At 37.6% G+C, this 18,280-nt stretch overlaps 1 protein-coding gene across 2 annotated transcripts; it reads right to left on the bottom strand.

Annotated features, from left to right (window-relative positions):
• Positions 1-4,422: 4,422 nt before the first annotated feature.
• NABP1 (nucleic acid binding protein 1) lies at positions 4,423-18,280 on the bottom strand. Of its 2 annotated transcripts, none has more exons than XM_077154508.1 (6): positions 18,167-18,280; positions 17,201-17,339; positions 14,543-14,614; positions 12,776-12,851; positions 12,234-12,300; positions 4,423-10,670 (listed from the first exon to the last, which is right to left on the bottom strand). In XM_077154508.1, exons 3-6 carry the CDS (start codon positions 14,602-14,604, stop codon positions 10,501-10,503), a joined length of 375 nt encoding a protein of 124 aa, XP_077010623.1. In that variant the 5' UTR covers positions 14,605-14,614; positions 17,201-17,339; positions 18,167-18,280; the 3' UTR covers positions 4,423-10,500. The 2 variants fall into 2 exon arrangements, with proteins under 2 accessions (XP_077010623.1, XP_077010621.1); XM_077154506.1 differs by having other exon boundaries at positions 4,426-10,670; positions 17,644-18,234.

Genomic DNA, 18,280 nt, shown 5'->3' with positions numbered 1-18,280 from the left:
GCAGGTTCTGGGACAGCAAGTCCCTCAGGTCACCATCAGACAGACTGGACCAGATATATAAGCTCCCAATATGTGCATGAGGGTTACTCTGCTCCCTCTGAAGCCAGGATCGGGGATCCACACTGATAGCACAGGTTGGCTCTGAGCTGAGCCGTGAGAGGATGGAGGAGGGGCTGGCCAGGATGCCAGGAGATCTTATCACTTTTAATGGTATTTATCTTAATTTGGCACTTGCATATCACTGCAATCTTTCAACTGTTTTCTGGAGCTTTGAAAAAGATGTTTCTGTCAGTTCTTATTGGTTATTCAAAGCTTCTGTTGAGGATGGAGCCCTGAAGTGTCTCACTTTTTTGCTTTTGATACATATGTATTTTTATCATGATTTTATATATGCACATGTCTACATTATATATGTTCAGTGTATATATACATGTTTATTTACACGTTTCTAAAGTTCTATCTACAAAACAAAGTACATGTACTCCCCCTTATGTGGAACATGACTTCAGGGCTGTAAATCTACCTGGTAATGTGGGGCATGACTCCCAGTGATGAGCCGGGACCCAGCATCATTGGATTGAGAAAGTCTTCTTGACCAAAAGGGGGAAAAGAGAAATGAGACAAAATAAAGTTTCAGTGGTTGAGAGATTTCAAATAGAATCAAGAGGTTATCCTGGAGGTTATTCTTAAGCATTATATAGATATCCCTTTTTAATTTATGGTATGGAAATACCTGAAATGGTTGAACTGTTCCAGCAGCCTTGATTCTTGAAGATGATTATAAAGTGATATAACTTTTCTAATGTGACTGTGTGATTGTGCAAACCTTGGGTCTGATGCTTCCTTTATCCAGAGTATAGGCAGATGAGTAAAAAGATAAGGTCAAAAAATAAGTAATGAGGGGATAAGGGGTTAAAAAAAATTGGATAGATTATAAGACTAGCAGTCAATGAGAGGGAGGGGCAGGGGGTATGGGCTGTATGGGTTTTTCTTTTGTCTTTTTCTGGAGTGATGCAAATGTTCTTAATATGATCACAATGATGAATGCACGACTATGTGATGGGACTGTGAGCCACTGATTGTATACGTTGGAGGGTGTACACTATACAGTGCATGAAGATCTCAATTAAAATATTTTTAAAAAGCCCTTGGAGTTTACTAAAAAAAAAAAAATTCCATACCTTGCTTTTCTCAGTTAATACACCCTGAAGATCACTTCATAAAAGTATGTACAGATACTTCTGATTCCTATTGCAGTGCTTAATACTCCACTTGGTGAATGCACTATAGGTTATTCAACCATTCCTGAAGTAAAGGACATCTGAATTGTTTCCAGTCTTTTGCTATTACAGGAAATGCTTCAGAGAAAGTCTTTTCATATTTTCACCAGTGTATATTTAGTATTTATCAGTTACATTTTGCTATGTATAGCACACCACCCCCAAACACAGTGGTTTAAAACAGCAATCATTTATTAGCTGAAGATTCTGCAGGTCAGCAGCTTTGGCAGGACTCAGCCCTTTCTGCTAGTCTCACTCATGTGACTAAAGTCAGCTGGCATCTCTACTGGAGCTGGTAGTCTAAGATAGACTCATCACGTGTCTGGAGGTTGGCAGGCTGTCAGCCAAGATGCCTCAAGCGGCCTCAGTCTCCATCAGGCCAGCTAACATGCATTCATATGTTCACATGGAAGTCTTAGGCTTCCAAACAAGCGCCAAAGCACAAGCACTTTCTTGCATGAAGTTTGCTATTGTCCTATGGGTCAAAGTAAGTCGCCTGGACAAGCAGTGTCAGTGGAGGAGGAAATACTCAGAGACATGCATATAGAGAGGAGAATTAAAGCGGCCATTTGCAAACAATCTATCTCACAGATAGATTCCCAGAGGCAGGATTGTTGGGCCACAACATAAATTTAAATTAAAAAAATTTAGTCTGTAAATATAAAATTGCCAAACCACCCTCTAAAGGGATTAAAGTATTGCATACCTTCCATGTAGGAGAGTGCCTGTTTCTCCACAGTGTCACTAAGAGAGCATGCTGTCAAACATTCATATTTTTGCCATTTTAAAAGTGAGGAATAGTATCTGAAAGGTATTTTAATTTGCCTCTCTCTTATGTGTGACATTGAGCATCTTTTCACATGTTTACAAGTCATGTAAATTTTTTTCGGTGAACTGTAATCTCTGGCCCACTTTTCCATAGGGTGGCTGATCACCCTACTTACAGAAACAATTTACATGTTAGGGATATTTGCCCTTTCTCAGTGATATAACTTACATTTTCCCCAGTTTACCATTTGTCTTTTTACTTTTTCTTTACCATGCTAATGCAGTGAAATTTATCAGTCTTTCCTTTAACGCTTCTGGTTGTTAGGAAAGTTTTCCCATTCTCAAATGAATTCACGTTTTTCTAATATTTGGTGTATGTGTGTGTGTACAATGTGTCTCTCCAGCTATTTCAACACCCAGTGGACCATATTTTCCCTACTAATTTGGTATACCACCTCTGTTGAAGACTAAATTTATTTATCTAAGTTCATATTCCGTTAAAATTAAAAATGACTAATCCCAGGTAAAAACATGAATTGTATTTCTTTTCTCCCTTTCCTGGCTATAGCGGAATCCACACTGTCTTTTTAAATCAACTCAAATCCTCTTTTATGAAACCCCTGTCCAGTTAGTCAGATAAGTCTCAAAGTTTCAATATCGCTCAGCAGTTAAAAGCGTAGCTTTTAGTGTGGGGGACTTTGTCACTTCCTAATTGTGTGATCTGGGACAAATCACGCAATCCTTCCCAACTTTAGTTTCTATCTGTAATGTGAAGATGCCAAGACCTCCCTCGCAGGATTATTAAAGTGACTAAATGAGATAATGTAAGTCACTAGCATAGTGCCTACTACATAGTTAAGTGCTCAATAAATTAGTTAGCCCATTTAAGAAACAAAGATAAAAATGTCTCTCAGACTGGGCAATGTGGCGCTCAGTACAGAAACAGCTCAGCAGGCAGTGTGCGCGCACACGTGTGCTGTAGGGGGCAGGGAGTGGGGAGATTGTCAGACACAGAAGGCACTGCAGGCCATTGCAGGAACTTAGGCTGTTACTAGGAGAAACCAATAAAGGGTTTGGAGCAGAGGAACTGCATGATCTGTTAAACAGGATCACACACATTTCCACTGCCAAGAGAGCTCTTTCTGCACACATATGCACTGGGAAAGAACACAAAATTATACCTTGTTTCATTCAGGGATGTTTCCCTGTAAGTCAAAAGGGCACTGTAGAACAGAAATCTGGAGATGAACATCTGACCGAAAACCCTGAAGTTTCAGTGTGTCCCTTGCCCTCCTGGCACTCCATCCCTGAAAGAGGACTTCCTATCATATCCTGCCAGAAGCCCACCTTTCTGGAGCTGCGTGAGGCAGAGAAATGTTATGTCCCAGGTAGCCGTCCAGTCACAAACCTGAGGCCTGAAGCTGCTTAGCCTGTGCCATCAAGAGAGACTGTAAAAACTTAGCTTGACTGGTTTATCTTAATTGCAGTAATTCATATAAATTGCTTAATATTTCATTTTACAGGATTGTTGTCTAAATGATATGGTAAAAAGACCAATATTTATGGTCAGAACGGCCTGACCACAAGTCCCCTGCTCAGCTGGTCTCCATTTTGCCAGTTTCTACTCTAAAACTCAAGGATGTCAGGTATAAATATTGAGGGAAAAATAACCAAGGGCAAAACTAGAATTAAGTTGAAACAAGGAGTAAATATACCAAGATCTTAGAATTACACTTCTGCAATGTGTGAGGGGCTGGGTTTGGCTGTGTCCTGGCATGGAGTTCCAGTTGGAATTACATAACTTGGGAAGGGTACCTAGCGATGACCTTGACACACACGGAACTCCTTTATTTATGCTAATTTTTTTTTAATATCAGAAGTGGCTGCCCTGGGGCCATGGAGTTGGGGATTGACTTGGGAAGGGGCATGAGGAAAGTTTCTGGAGTAATAGTAATGCTCTATAGCTTGATAAGGGTTTGTGTTATAAGGTGTTAAGCATTTGCTAAAACTCACAAATGATTTGTGCATTTTATTGTATGTAAATTTTACATTAAAAATGGCAAATTCTACTCTACTGAATATGAATGCTGAAATATTTATGGAGAAACGTACTGATGTCTGCAATTTCCTTGAAATGCTTTAAAATGGTTAATGACAAAAGAATGGACAGATGTGTGATAAAACTAGTAAAATGTAAAACTAGGCAGTGGGTGTACTAAAATTCAACATTGCTCCCTTTTTGAGATTTTTCAGAATATGTGGGAAAAAATTTCCCAATGCTTTGTCAGAATCACGCAAATTACTCTGCACCTCTGGGAACAGAGCAATCTTAAGGACTATCACTGGAGATATAGAATTTTAGTCGTGCCCCCTGCCCTCCCCTTGACCACTGAGCTCCTCTATGGCACAATCCTGGGACCACATGTCCTGCTCTGCCATTGTCCTTTCATAACCATGCTCTCACACTCTGGGCAAAGGTGAATGGAATAAAAGCGCAGGGTACACCAGTTACTGAGACATCTTTGCCTTGAAGTCAACCCTACATCTCGTTGTGGTAAATTGTCAGACTAAAAATTTGACTTTTTAAAAAATTTAAATGCAATAATTTATACAAATTGCTTAATATTTAGGTCAGATTTTAAAGCCTTTTCTAATAATGGTTTGGTGGAAATGACCGATATGTGCCCCATTTCTGTTGTTCATGAAGGATTTAACATTTGTTGAGCTCTAGATATGTAGCAGATGCTTCACGTATATGAGTTCACACAGTTCTTATAATCTGAGTACATAGTTCCATTATCTCATTCTATGAGGCTCATGGTCTTGGAGCCTATCAGTAGTGGATCCAGGACTCAAACCATGATCACCTCAGTTCCATGTTCATTTCTCCAAAGCATACTGTCTGACATTTAAAGTAGCTTATGTTCTGCAAAGCTCAAAAAACGACAAAAACAGCAGCAGTCCTTTGGCCAGGATTCTACAAAATACCCACCAGGTAAAGGAATAAAATTTAAGGGTAGGTTCGTGTTCTACTTCAACTGTTTTTACCAAAACACCACCTACCAGAAGGTATTTTTAACAGTTCACTTCCTACCAGCAATATTGCCAATTAAACAAATGTAATAATACAAAACTTGGCAACCTTTCCCACATTTTCTTTGACTTTAGGGACAGTTCAGGGTTTAATAAATCTGCTTAACTGTGGTAAAGTTATTTTTAATGTCATCATGCTCATGAATTAGAATTAAACAAATGGCCCAATTATCCCCTTAATGTTCTCCCATATCATGCTTAAAACAGCAGACAAAATTTCTTATCCGATGGAATGGAAACTTGCTCAAATATAAGATTCCTGAGCTACAAGAAGCTATACAGTAATCACCAGTAGATGGCACTAAGTGTGCTAGCTACACTACTTTTATTCCTTTTATCCAAGTAGCCCAGCAATTTAGAACAGGAATCTTGGTCTCCTACAGGGCTATAAATATTTTGAAACTGAAAACCAGCCCATACAGCCACATGGCAAATGCTTCTGCATATTAATCGACTGTGTAAAATGGTTATTGTATTCTCCCTGTACAGAAAGGGACTGAGATCCGTGTGGAGAATGAAATGGGTTCTATAGCATTCCCAAGAATGCCTGTCCTGTCCATCCCCACTACTTCTCAATTTGGCCAAATTCCCTCCAGCTTTCCTTCTCATAAGAAAGTAGGGCACAATACTTTCGGCGGTTGGAGGTGAGAGTAAGGTAGAAATGCTACAAGCCTACTGAAACAAGCAACCATATTTTTAAATTTTCAACAAAAGCTTAGGGCCAAAAAGCTTGTTTTACTTCCAGCCACAGAGGCCCATATGAAGCCATGTGACTCACTATAGATATGACCTTAGCATTGACATAATTACAACTGAATGTAACTCAAAATCTGCAGTGCTCACATCCAGAGGCCATACCTGAAAATCCAACCTGTTTTGCTTGGAACTATCCTTTTACTATCCTTTCCAATCTTTGGAGGCATATGCCCTTAAATACAATTTCCTCTATGTGTTATAATCCAGAATTTTTGGATATTCTATAACCTCAAAAACATCAAACCGAAGTATATATATTTAAACTTATTTCCATGTAGTAGGGTCTCTGTGGATATCAAATGCAGGAGACAGGAACCTACAGGGTTGACTGCTTACAGTGCAATAATCCAGACCTATGCTTCAAGTGTCTCCCTCTGGTAGAGCAGAGGAACAATCTATAATTCTAACAAGTCCATGGGGAGTCTCACGGAAGTGGTTTATGAATCTTTCTTCGACTGCAGTTTTATTTATGAACCAAGACACTGGATTATTTCTTCTATATCAGAGCATAAATAAGAGTGCTTTGCGTTTGGAAATGGTTAACACAAAAAAAAAAGCTCTTTAAAAACATGACCCTTGTCCTTCAGTTAAGTTAGGTAATGGGTATTGTGCGACGGTGTGTAGTGTGGTATGTCAAGAGTGTCAAGGTACCTGGCCTCTACCATAATTCACTCATCATCCAAGCCTTGGGTTGGCATTTTCTCAAAACGTGGGGAGCCACAATATAATTATGGATGCATTATCAGGACAGTTAAAAAGGCTTAAACGAAAAATCTACCAAACTTGTTAAAATGTTAATTTTCTTTACAACACACTGTTATCTCACAGTGGTAAAAAGGTCTTAAAATTTAGATCTAGTATTTCACTGGGGAAAATGGCTTACTAGCTAGTCTGGACTTGATTTTCTCTAATCTGTGATCTGTGTTTGAAAAACATTAGACCTCTGACCCAGAAACCTATAATCTGGTTAGAGTATTCAAACTCAAACCCCAGTGCATTACCAGTTAAGCAAACTTGAAGGAATTTGGAGAGAATCTGAATATACCTGGAAAGTATTATCATTTCTCCAGCTTCTCCAACAGAGCCTAACACCATACTATTCACAACAGTGCTGTTCTCCAAAGGTCACAATTAGACTTTCTCAGAAGCATACCAGAACTGTTAATCATTACAACTTTGTGAAATGTGGGACTGTTTAATTATTCCAAAATTTAATCCTGGATTGGAACCTCCATAGATCGTCACCGTGGCCAAGTACATCTACCTTTGTCCCTCACATAACACTCTAGATGACTGCGACCATGTCTACTAGAAACCTTCATCAGCAGGGGACAAAACAGAGAAAAGACAGATTGGGGGAGAGCAGAGTGGGGGAAGAGCAGGAATAGGGCAATTAATTCCAATAAACTAGAGAAACAAAGTTTCTCTAAAACTAAAGAAAAACATTTTAGTTTGGGAAAGTGGTCTATACTGATAATTTCAAGTGGATTCTGGTTTGTTGTCTCCAAATCCTCCCAAATACTAAATTAGAGAAAAAGATAAGTCATATGGAGACTAAAATTGCTTGAACAACCAGCTATTATGCTACCGATATCAGAAAAGAGAAGTCATTTCAGTAACTAAACTGAATTTATATCTATATAAACTTAAAACTATGGCCAGTATCTGTAACACTAATTTTTATCTTCTAAGAAAATTTCTTAGGGTCACTTAACCACCTCTATTATATAATAAGTTCTCACTTCTTAAGTTAAAGCTTTAACTTTTTCACTAATCTTTGTTTTTAACATGATAGCCATGGTATCATTACCCAACCTAGGAAATTAAACATAAAATGTTAAGTGATCAAGAAACAGGTGACAAGTCCTCAGGATATGTTCAAGTTAAACCGTATTCAAATTTAAAATAAATTACTAGGACTACAGGGACAAAGCAAAAAAAAGTTGACATACTATAGGAAAAGGTGAGGTAAAACCTGAATGTGTAAGAGGCCTGAGAAAGCATGCTGCAGCCTTCGCTGTTACATATCCCCACTGGGCCTTATGAATTTTATCTTTCCGTTTCTGTACTGTTACCACCCCTGCCAGACATGAGCAGCAAGACGCTCTGGTCCAACTTAGTTTCACTGTTTTGCAGAAATGATGTGGGGCCTGATTTTTGTAGTGTATTTCTATACTAAATGGTTTGTTTTTCAGTAGGTGTCGTTTAAACTTATTTCAAAGTTTTTTGACTGCTGAAAGCACCAGGTAGGAGGAATGTAGAGAACTTTCTTCCTCTTAACTTCTTGATGAGTGCGCTGTCCAAGTAGACTGGAAAGGCAAATATTCATTACAGACTGTAACTCGCTTTGCTTTGGTTTTTGAGGGCTCCCTTAAGAAAAAAGAAATTTGTTAATGACAAAAAAAAAAAAAACACAAAATAACAAGGTTAAATTATTGAAGCAAAAGAAAAAGGTTAGGTCTTTTACTACTTAATCTCAAAATGTTAATTTTAAGCATGACAATACTTCCACACCTAATCCTGAATTATTTTTCTAGTCTGAAATACTACAGGTATGACAAAACAACAAGCATTTGTGTGCTTACTATGTGCCAGTCAGTCCAAAACATACTCTTACTCCTACAAAGGGGGATAATTACTTACGCATTTTATAGCTGAGGAACCTAACGCTTAAAAAGCCTTGAGTTTAACTTGTCCAATGTCACAAGTGAGGAAAGAAGCCAGGATTAAAAGCCCAACAACCCATACCTGATGTTATTTTAATTTTCCAAAACTTCAAATTCTGTTTTTTAATATCACCTTCAAAGCTCTTTCCCCCACAAATAACTTACAGTGTTCTTGTTCCTTTCCCTAGATTAAGGAAAAACAAAATCAAAACAGGAAGCTATATACTAATAATACATACATACTATACTTAAAATGTGGTGATCTTAAATATACTCAAATATACTGTCCCAATCCTTAGATAACTTCTTTTGAGGTTTTTTGAGATGTGACTATCCTAAGAAAATGAATCACAAAGCAAAACAAAGCCAAATTAACTGTAATCATAGGTACATGTATAAAGAAAAAAACTTTCTTCTGTAATATATAAAAGGTCCAGTTAATAAGGTACTACAGACCATAAATAAATTCCTTGAGATTATCTTGCCATTTCTCCCTTAACATTCCCCACACAGTTCCTAACGAATAACATGTACGCAATTATCTGTTAAACGGACTGAATTAGAGAACAACCTGGCACAAATTTTTATATTCAAATGCTATGCAGTTTTCAGAAAACAAGGTCTACATAAATTATCTTGTGGTTTGAGGTAGGTGAAAAATAGTAAGTTAACAACTGCAAAGCTAAAGAGCAGCCAAGTTAAGTCATCATTACAACTGTAATAAAATATACTGGGCTCTCCATTATGAGTCATTGAAAGAGCAAAAATTAGGTAGGTCTGTTAACATTAATGCAAGTTTTATTTAAGAGATAATATTCAAGAGTTAAACAAAGGAAAATTTTACCAGTAATCCACCCTATAGCAAAAGGTGGAACTGGGTACCATTTACAACACACAAATTCCACCTTGACATTTCTGCATAAAGCTGTATTCACTTCTCTGAGAGCCATTTCTTAACTTCTGCAAATAAGGCTATGTGAGTTATGTTCAGAAACATTGACAGCAAACACCCATATATGCACACACAAAAAGTACCTAGGATTTTTACTCCAGGTTGAACACTTCTAAGTGCCTAGGACTATATAACTTAAAGACTGCATATTTCCTCATGAATTCAATTTGAATCCCCTTCACTATGTTTATCTACTATAACTATTTTGTTCAGATTGATCCTTATTATGACTTTATAATTCCCTCAATTATTACTTTAATATTTAACATGGTAGTTTGAGAAATAAATATTCAAGTCATCAATTTTAAATTTTCCTTCAATGGAAATTTCCTACAATTTTCAATCCACGAAGTTGATAATAAATTTTAAGAGCACTATAAATGTATTTGTCCTCTCAAAATTACTCATTACAATACAGATCACATTGTTTCGTAATTCAGATAAAGAATCTGGTTTTTGGTAATACAGAAAGAGTTTAGGATGATTCATTTTTTGGAAAGTCTTAATGGCAGTCATTCAATGAAGAAGTCAATCATTCCTGGAGTTATAAACACTCAAAAATTGCTGTTAGCATTGACCAAGGTTTGTTTTTTTGTTTTGTTTTGTTTTTTTGGTTATTGCTTTAGATGGCAATATCTAAAATTTAAAATAAAAGAAGTCTCCTACTAAGTCCTATTTTAAATATTACAAAATGTATACAGAAGATAGACTCATAGAGGCTATAAAGCTGATGTCTTAAGTAACTCACCCATGAAATGGGTGCAAGTTTTTTAGAAGATATCCAATGATCTTTTTGCTCTAAAAATGAATGCCCCTTCTTTTCAGAGTGTATAGGAGACTTGAGCAGCTTAACAAACTTTTCTTAACAAATCAAATATGTAAAAGAAAAAAGATATTTTTCACAGTTAACAATAAATAAAAGTGCAGTAAGTGTTCAAGTAAGGCATGTAGTTTAAAAAAACTACATGTGGGTATTTGGCATAGGTCATCTTTTAAAAGCTCTTCGAGGGTCCCTGCCATTACTTATTGTGTTCATAACTGTTTGATTATTAGCTGTTCCTGGTAACTGTGGATTTATAGGTCCTCGGCCATTGCTTCTACCAGCATATGAAAACTGGTAACCTCTTGACTCACAGCCAGTCTGAACACCATTTCCTAAAAAAATACAAAAATTCATCAATCACTACTTTCAGATACTGATTTATAGATGTACACTTTATCTGAAGTTTCATTACATGCTATTAATGCTTACAAACAATATTAGGGACAACAAACACCTTTGCTTTTAAACTGAAAATAAAATTCAACATGGGTTCTAGGTTTTCCAAACATATGATTACTATAAATATATTACCATCATGTTGTATTAATAGAAAAAGGAAAAAAAGACCAACTAGGGCAGCAAAATTAGAACTGGAGTAGGAAAAAAACCATAGACACACTGCCTACACCAAAAGGGAAAAGAGAAAGGGCAAAATAGTATTAGGAGTATGGTCATTTGGCTCAAATATGGCTACTGTTTCAAAAGAGACAATCTAATTCTAATTTTACAGGAAAAAAAGGCAGTTTCTCTAGCAATATAATGATCAGCTGTGCTAAAACATGTAGCCATCAGGTCAAATAAAATTTCAGCCATCCTAATGAACTCCGACCACAAATGACTACCTCAGTTATTTAATAAAGATTAAAAAGTACTTTAACATGGCTGCAAAAACTATTAACATGACACAGTCGAGGGGTAAAGGCTAATCTTCTAAAGAGACAGCTACCAGTATGTAAAAAGTTAAGGTGAGCTATTAATCTGAAGATAAAAAGGCTTTCAGTGCACCAAAACAATCAATAATTCTGCATCTATTATAAACCTTAGCTTACTGAAATTTTGCTTTAAAAAAAAAAATCAATGGAACTGTGATGATACTGCAAGCCATTGATTTTACAACATGTATGCAATGCTTGAATGCCAGGAATGTTTGTATTCGTATGTTGTTTTGTTAACTAAAAAAAAAAAGTCTGTAGTTCAGCCTGGGAGCAGGAATGTATTTCCAGGATCTTTCTCAGGACGCCTCCAGCCATCTTCCCTGGCAGGCTGTGCCTTCACCAACTGCCCCACCTTTTCTCTAATTCATCTTCACTACAAGACTAAATATGCTTATTCCTTTCTCCCTCCATAACTGAAGTGGGACTCACATAGAAGATGTGAGCTCTAACATAGATGGCATAGTGCCATCAGCCTCAAATTTGATCCCAGCCTCTGCACTCAGTAGCTGTGTGATCTGGGCACACACTTAAGTTCCTTAGACCTCTGTTTTCTTATTTCTAACATAAGGATGCCAATATTACCTAAATAGGTGACTTTCATGACATGTAATAGCAAGCATTCAATAAATAATAAATTGTTATCATTTAAAAAAAAATTAATGAAAAGATATACAAAACGTTTTAACAAACACTACCACAAACAACAGTATTAGCCCACGTTCATCATGTATTTCCAGTACCTGGCCCAAAATTTAAATAAAGAATGTGTTCAACCAATTAGCTCAAGAGTATATGTGCTTTCTAGAAAAAATAGGTATCTGGGAAGTTCTAGTTTACTGGTAGTTTCCCTTTAGTACTAATTTATGCCTAAAGACAATTTTTTTCTTCTAAATCTTTCCTAAGTTATATTCTCATCATTCTTATGCATGATTAGTACAAATAATGCAAGAAAAATCTTACCCACTGGTCCAAATGTACCTGTACCCACATTACTATTCATGGAACTATTCTTCTGTTCACTGTGTGCCTGAAAAATAATTTTTAAAATTTAACCAAATGAACACTTTAAAAAGATTATTCATAGTGTTACTGTAAGCTATTATATCCATTCTCATATATTTTTAAATTTTTAAAAATTTTTAAAAAAGATTTGTCCAAGTTTATTCAATGTTAAAATAATCATCAATGTTTCCCATACCTTTCATAGCTGTTGTTACAAACTGTTATATTTTCTGATGGTACTCCCCACCCCTCAAATGTCAAATGGCTCATATCTAATACATAAAACTGCAGATATATATACATTCATAAAACATAAATCAAAATGATTTTTAAAACATGCTTTTCAAAATTGTCTTCATTACACCATGAGTATCAGAGCTGGCATGCTTTTCAAAATTGTCTTCATTACACCATATCAGAGCTGGCAAACCAGCCATAAAATTACAGTACACAAGCAAAATTAGCCTTATAAAAATAAACTGTACATTTGCACTAATTACCCCTTTGTTCTGCTGTCCTCGATAATCTGGATTGGGTTCACTGAAATTTGGCACTTCTGAATAAACCATACAAAATCTGAAAGAAAATCAAGTTAAATGTCAAGTTAAATGGCTTTTGAAATAAAGTAATCAACCTTTATATAACATACACAACTTATAAGAATGAAGAATTTAGGGGTCAAATGAATTAACTAAAGAGCCAAACTCATCAAATACAACCAAACTCATCGAATACAACCAAACCACCCTAATGTTAACCTCTCATAAAAACATCACATATTTGATTGTCTACAATATATAAAATATTCTATTTTGTATTTTAATTCTTCTCCAGCAATGCAAAAAAATGTCAAAGATCAAGGAAAAAGAAGCAAATCTTTGTCCTGTTTTTCCACATAGGCTGTTACTACTGAGCCATGTTAAGGATTCGAGTGGTTTTTCCAGTAGTGGTGATGGATTTGCATTCACACACCCTCATGCAGTCCCTCTTTTGACCAATCACCGTGAATCTGCAAAGACAGTCATTCAAGGTTAAGAGTGGATTCTGCAGCCATGAATAAAGATAACTGGCTATCAATTTTTACCCAAACTGACTGCATGGTTTGTACCAACAATACAAATAAGCATATTCTTAGCTCCTCAGTCCCCCAAAAGCAATAAAAACCAGTTTTGGTAAATCCTAGACTGACCCTGACAAAAAGCAGTCATTAATAACTGACAATCACCAGTGGTTCTTCACATAACTGATCACCATTATTCAGAAACACCTCTCTCTAACTGAAGATGGGGGCAGGTTCCTGACCTTTTGGCAACACTGATGCGAAAGTCTTTCATAATAACTTGCTCTAAATACTACTACTCTAAATACAAACATACCTGAATCTGAATTTTCCTCGTAGTGAAGGCAAAGTTTACCAGTTTCTGATCAGTGAAGGCAAGGTTTACCAATTTCTTATCTTTAAAAGCTAGCAAGATCGCTTTTTCTTTTTTTCCATTATTAACATATTCTCCAAAGTATCTCATCCCCTCAGTGTGGAAGTTTTCCTCTTTTTTTTGGTGCCCTTTGTGGCTTCCTCTCTTTAAACATCCTCCAACTTGATAGGTATTAAGTAGATGTCTGAGCATTAACCAAACAGAATGGACTAATATTTGGCTCATTGCCCACACCACACATTGTGAGTACAACCCAAACGTGTAGGCTAGCATGGAGGCTGAATTACCTTTACACCCCTAGAGAGGATGGTTCCTCCAGGTCAGGGTGGAGATCATTATCAGGTAGTAGTGTATGGAAGCTCGCATTGCGGCTGCCTGCACCGTACCTAGACTGTGGATAAATAGAGGACTTCAATTTTCATTGCTACAAGTCCTTTTAACAAGAGTAGGCATTCATCCATAAACAGAGAAAACAAAAACTTAAACTTGCTCCCTAAAATTTGTACCTAGCTTCCTATCTGGCAAATCACTAAAAGAGAGACCCTAATTCAAATGGCAATTGGGGAAACTGAAAGACACATGTCCCTAAAGCCTACAGAAATAGTCCCACTGAGGCTGATTTCAAGTGCAGTTTTGCACTGCTCTTTGCCAGGAAAACTGATATTAGAAAACAGTACTGACAGGTGTTTAGTTATGTTTTCAGCTATACTGTTGAAGACATCCAGTTTACCAGTCAAAAAAAGGCAAGGAAGAAAAACAGTTTATACCTACCAGTTATTCTGTAAATATTATTTGTAGTTTACTCATTTATATGAAATACATTTTAATACTTACTCCCCAATTTTCTGAAGTTCACCACCTCTTCCAGTATAAAGTGTCAGACATCCTTTCCACATTGATGCATACCTAGAAAAAGAGACATCGATTCTTTAGAAATAAGTACATTTTCTTCTTCATAATTCTTTAATTTATACTGCTTTTTTTTATATCATAACTGATTGGAAGTAGAAATCAAGCCCTGTCTCTCTACCACAGTAAATCAAACAGAATTTAACTTGCTACTTAAAAAGGAATATTACAATGAAAAGCCTACTGTCAAATTTTGATCTGAGTTTCTGAACTGTAACTAATACTAGAAAATAAAAGAAATGTCTTTTCTGAAAAGTGCTGGTTGTACCACAGATCGCATCTTTACTAAGATTAACAAAGGAAGAACTTTCAAGGGCAAAAATTTAAGCAAAAATTCTATTTCAGCCACAGGATATAAAATCAGCACACTAATGTTTACTTTTAGATTCATTTACTTGGTCTAATCAGATATTATCAACAGCTTTCCCTCTGCCTCCCTGAAAGACACAGGACTCCCAAGCTACTAAAGATTTGGTAGATGTTAATCAAAGTGCTACTACAAAAAAAAAAAAAAAACCAAGGTCCCAAATCTTACACCTATCTGCCTTTCTGAATTGGCAATATTTAGCAATAACTTGGCCAAAGAATTGTTTACCCTGAAAAATTTTGAATGCTGACAGCATCATTAAATAAAATAATCCTAGATACAAATCTAAAAAAAATGTAAAACAATCAATGTTATAAAATCAGTCCAGGGTTTGTTTTAATGGTTCTTCGTGCAACTAGTAGGCTAACTCTATGACTTCAAAATGACAAATTTTGTTTAGACAATGATAGTTACAGTCCATCTTTTAAAATAGATTAATAAAAATTTGCTATTTCCACATTATAAAGTTCTCTTCACTTTAAGGGTTATTTATTAAGATTCCATCCACCACTTTCTTAGGTTAAACAATGTGTGACCTAAGAGACAATGCATTAATATTTTGCCTCACTAAAGTAAAAATTAATGCATACTTTAAGAAACAAAATATTTAACATTCAACTTGTTTCAGGAATAAGATCAATGAGAGCAAGTTCGCAGGATTTTCTAATAAAACATGTCAATATTCAAATTACCATTATTTAAACGTCAGGTATGCCTTTCTTCAAGTGCAACTTTTCTTAGATTCAATCAGAACGTAAGGGTCTTTCAGTGGGTCAGACTTCAAGTTGGTGTGCTATTTTAGTAAGTACACAGTAACTATTCCCATTTCACAGAAGTGGAAGTTGAAGAGGCATATGATTTCTCAAGGTCACCCTGAAGTTATTAAGTAGTAGAGCTTCTTTATTTTCAAATTTCTCTGGTATTCACTCTCCTTAAAACTCTGTAGATACTAAAGCTACTGAATTTTTCCACAAATTTGTCAATGGAACCATCTATGTATTTTCTCTAACTACAGAATATGAAATACTTGAAATAAGATGCTATTTACAGTGTATGAAGTCTTTTAATTACTGAATGAAAGATACTTTGGGAGCCAAAAAATTTTAATTATGTCAAATAAATCCTCACCACACCCACTCGAGGTAGGAATTCTCTTTTATGTAAGTTAAAGATGTGAACGTATAAATGGCACACACTGTCATAATGAGTCAGTGTATGAGGATAAAATGTCTAAGTCCTGACTCTCATTTCCGGCTTCTAAGTCACTTCCTGCAGATGTTGTAAGGTCTGTAAGATAATATCAAAAGGCATGGAATTCCAACATTCAGCATGCTCCAACATTTCTCTGAGATCTTATTTATTACAGCAATGTCAACCTCTACCCATTTCTCTGATAGCTATGACCCATAAATTATTATAATTCTATTGATAATAAAAGCTTTCAAATTCTATTTTCAAGACCATCTTCTGTGCTTTTATCTGCTCAAGATGAATTTTTCATAACTTTTTGAAGGCACCCTAATTACCAATCAAAAAGTTTGTGCAAAATTGTTTTTTAAAGCCATCAATCTGTCAACTGACTCCTAAGATATCACACTTGTCTTTTTACCAATTACTTTCTGTGTATCATTTTGGGTTTTGAACAGCTCTCACAGCAGGTCAAGAAATCCTTCTCGAAAATGGGCCCTCCAGATACTGACAACTTCCCCTCTTAATTTTTACATCCCAGTACAAATTACTTGATATATCACAGAAACTGCTAAATTCCCCATTACAACTTTATGTCCACACCATCTAAATAACATATGTGCAAGTAATATGTTGGCCGGATTTCATCCTTAAAAAGGGAGGAGGTGGTGGAAAAGAACCGAGAGACAACTATATTTGAATTAAGTAACTCAAGAAAAAAGTACTGGCTACATCAATCTTCTAAAAAGAGTCAATGACTCCCAGAACAGTATTTCAAAATATATTAATTAACCTGTAAAGTAGGTAGATGGTGGGGAGGAAGCCGGGAGGTGAATTCCTGGCTGAAACAGCTTTAAAGGCCAGGATGTCCACCACTCAAGGATAATACTGAAGGGTCTCAAAACTCCTGGGAGTGGCCCACAGAAACAACAGGGACTTGAGAACCTGCCAGGGTCCGGGAATCGACCAATCCCGACTGCGCAGACTGGGATGGGGAAGCACTCTGCCCCCCTCTTACGCACACCTACCCTCTGGTCAACCGAATTATATCCCCTGGCTGTATAAGACCTCCGATCTCATCCCACACGGAAATGGTGATGCTGCCCGTTTTATCTGCCACTTTACACGATCTCACTTCATGGCCGTCCTTGGTTTTGGTCACGCGTCCTGTGGAAATTTAAAAATTAAAGGGGGGGTGCATTAGATAACGAGAACTCTTCCAAAAAGGTTCTCCAACACCTCGGGATTGTGACACATCTGCAAGGTAGGAAGATGGATGAGGCTGAGCCCCGGGTTCTCCCGCAGGTGGGATCCGAGCCCCGGTGGGGCACACCGGGGCCACGTGGGAGGGGGGAGGGGAGGGCAAGGGACGCGGAGGGGGAGGGGAGCCCCCGGCTCGCGGCGGCACCCTCCTCCCCGGCACCCGGGCGCACAGCGGGCGGCGGGGCAGACTGCGAGCCACCCCACTTACCTATCTCCAGTACAATAAAGACGACATTTAAGTTTTTCAGTCCGGGCTTAATATCTTTTATAAAAAGAGGTGGGTCGTTGACCCCATTCATACTGAGGCAGGTGCGGCTACGGCTGCGGTAACGCGAGTGGGGAGGGAGCGGGACAAAGCCTCCCACCCTCCCCGGCCAGGGGCGAGGGCGGAGGGGCGACCTTGGGCGGGGATGGCGAGAGAACGGGCAGAAAGCGGTTAGTCAGGGACCGGGGAAACCAGCCCAGGTGGAACTGAGCCTAAAAAAAAAAAAGGAGGGGACAAAAACGCTCACAAGTTTAAAAGAAAAAAAAAAAAGACGGGCCACTCCCCACACCAATCCCGCTCCCAACGGGGCGGGTGGAAGGCAAGCGTGCGAATTGCCCCCTTCTTTGTACAAAAGGAATTTTTAAAAAGCAGAGGAGGGACGCCTCTGCGTAAGTCCCGCTCACACACGCGGGCGCGCGCCCACCCTGTCCCGGGCTCCGGGAAGGGACAGGTTATGAGAGCGAACCGAGAGCAGAAGCCGAGCAACCGCGCACGCAATGCCCAGACCAGCGACTGCCGAACGCGCTCGCGCGCCGGCAAGACCCTCGGGTCGCTCCGCCTCTTGTGACGTCACACGGCG

Source organism: Tamandua tetradactyla, chromosome 3, assembly GCF_023851605.1.
Source record: "Tamandua tetradactyla isolate mTamTet1 chromosome 3, mTamTet1.pri, whole genome shotgun sequence".
Classification (NCBI taxonomy): domain Eukaryota; kingdom Metazoa; phylum Chordata; class Mammalia; order Pilosa; family Myrmecophagidae; genus Tamandua; species Tamandua tetradactyla.
The sequence above is the reverse complement of the archived record's forward strand: the minus strand, read 5'-3'. Positions and strand labels throughout refer to the sequence as shown.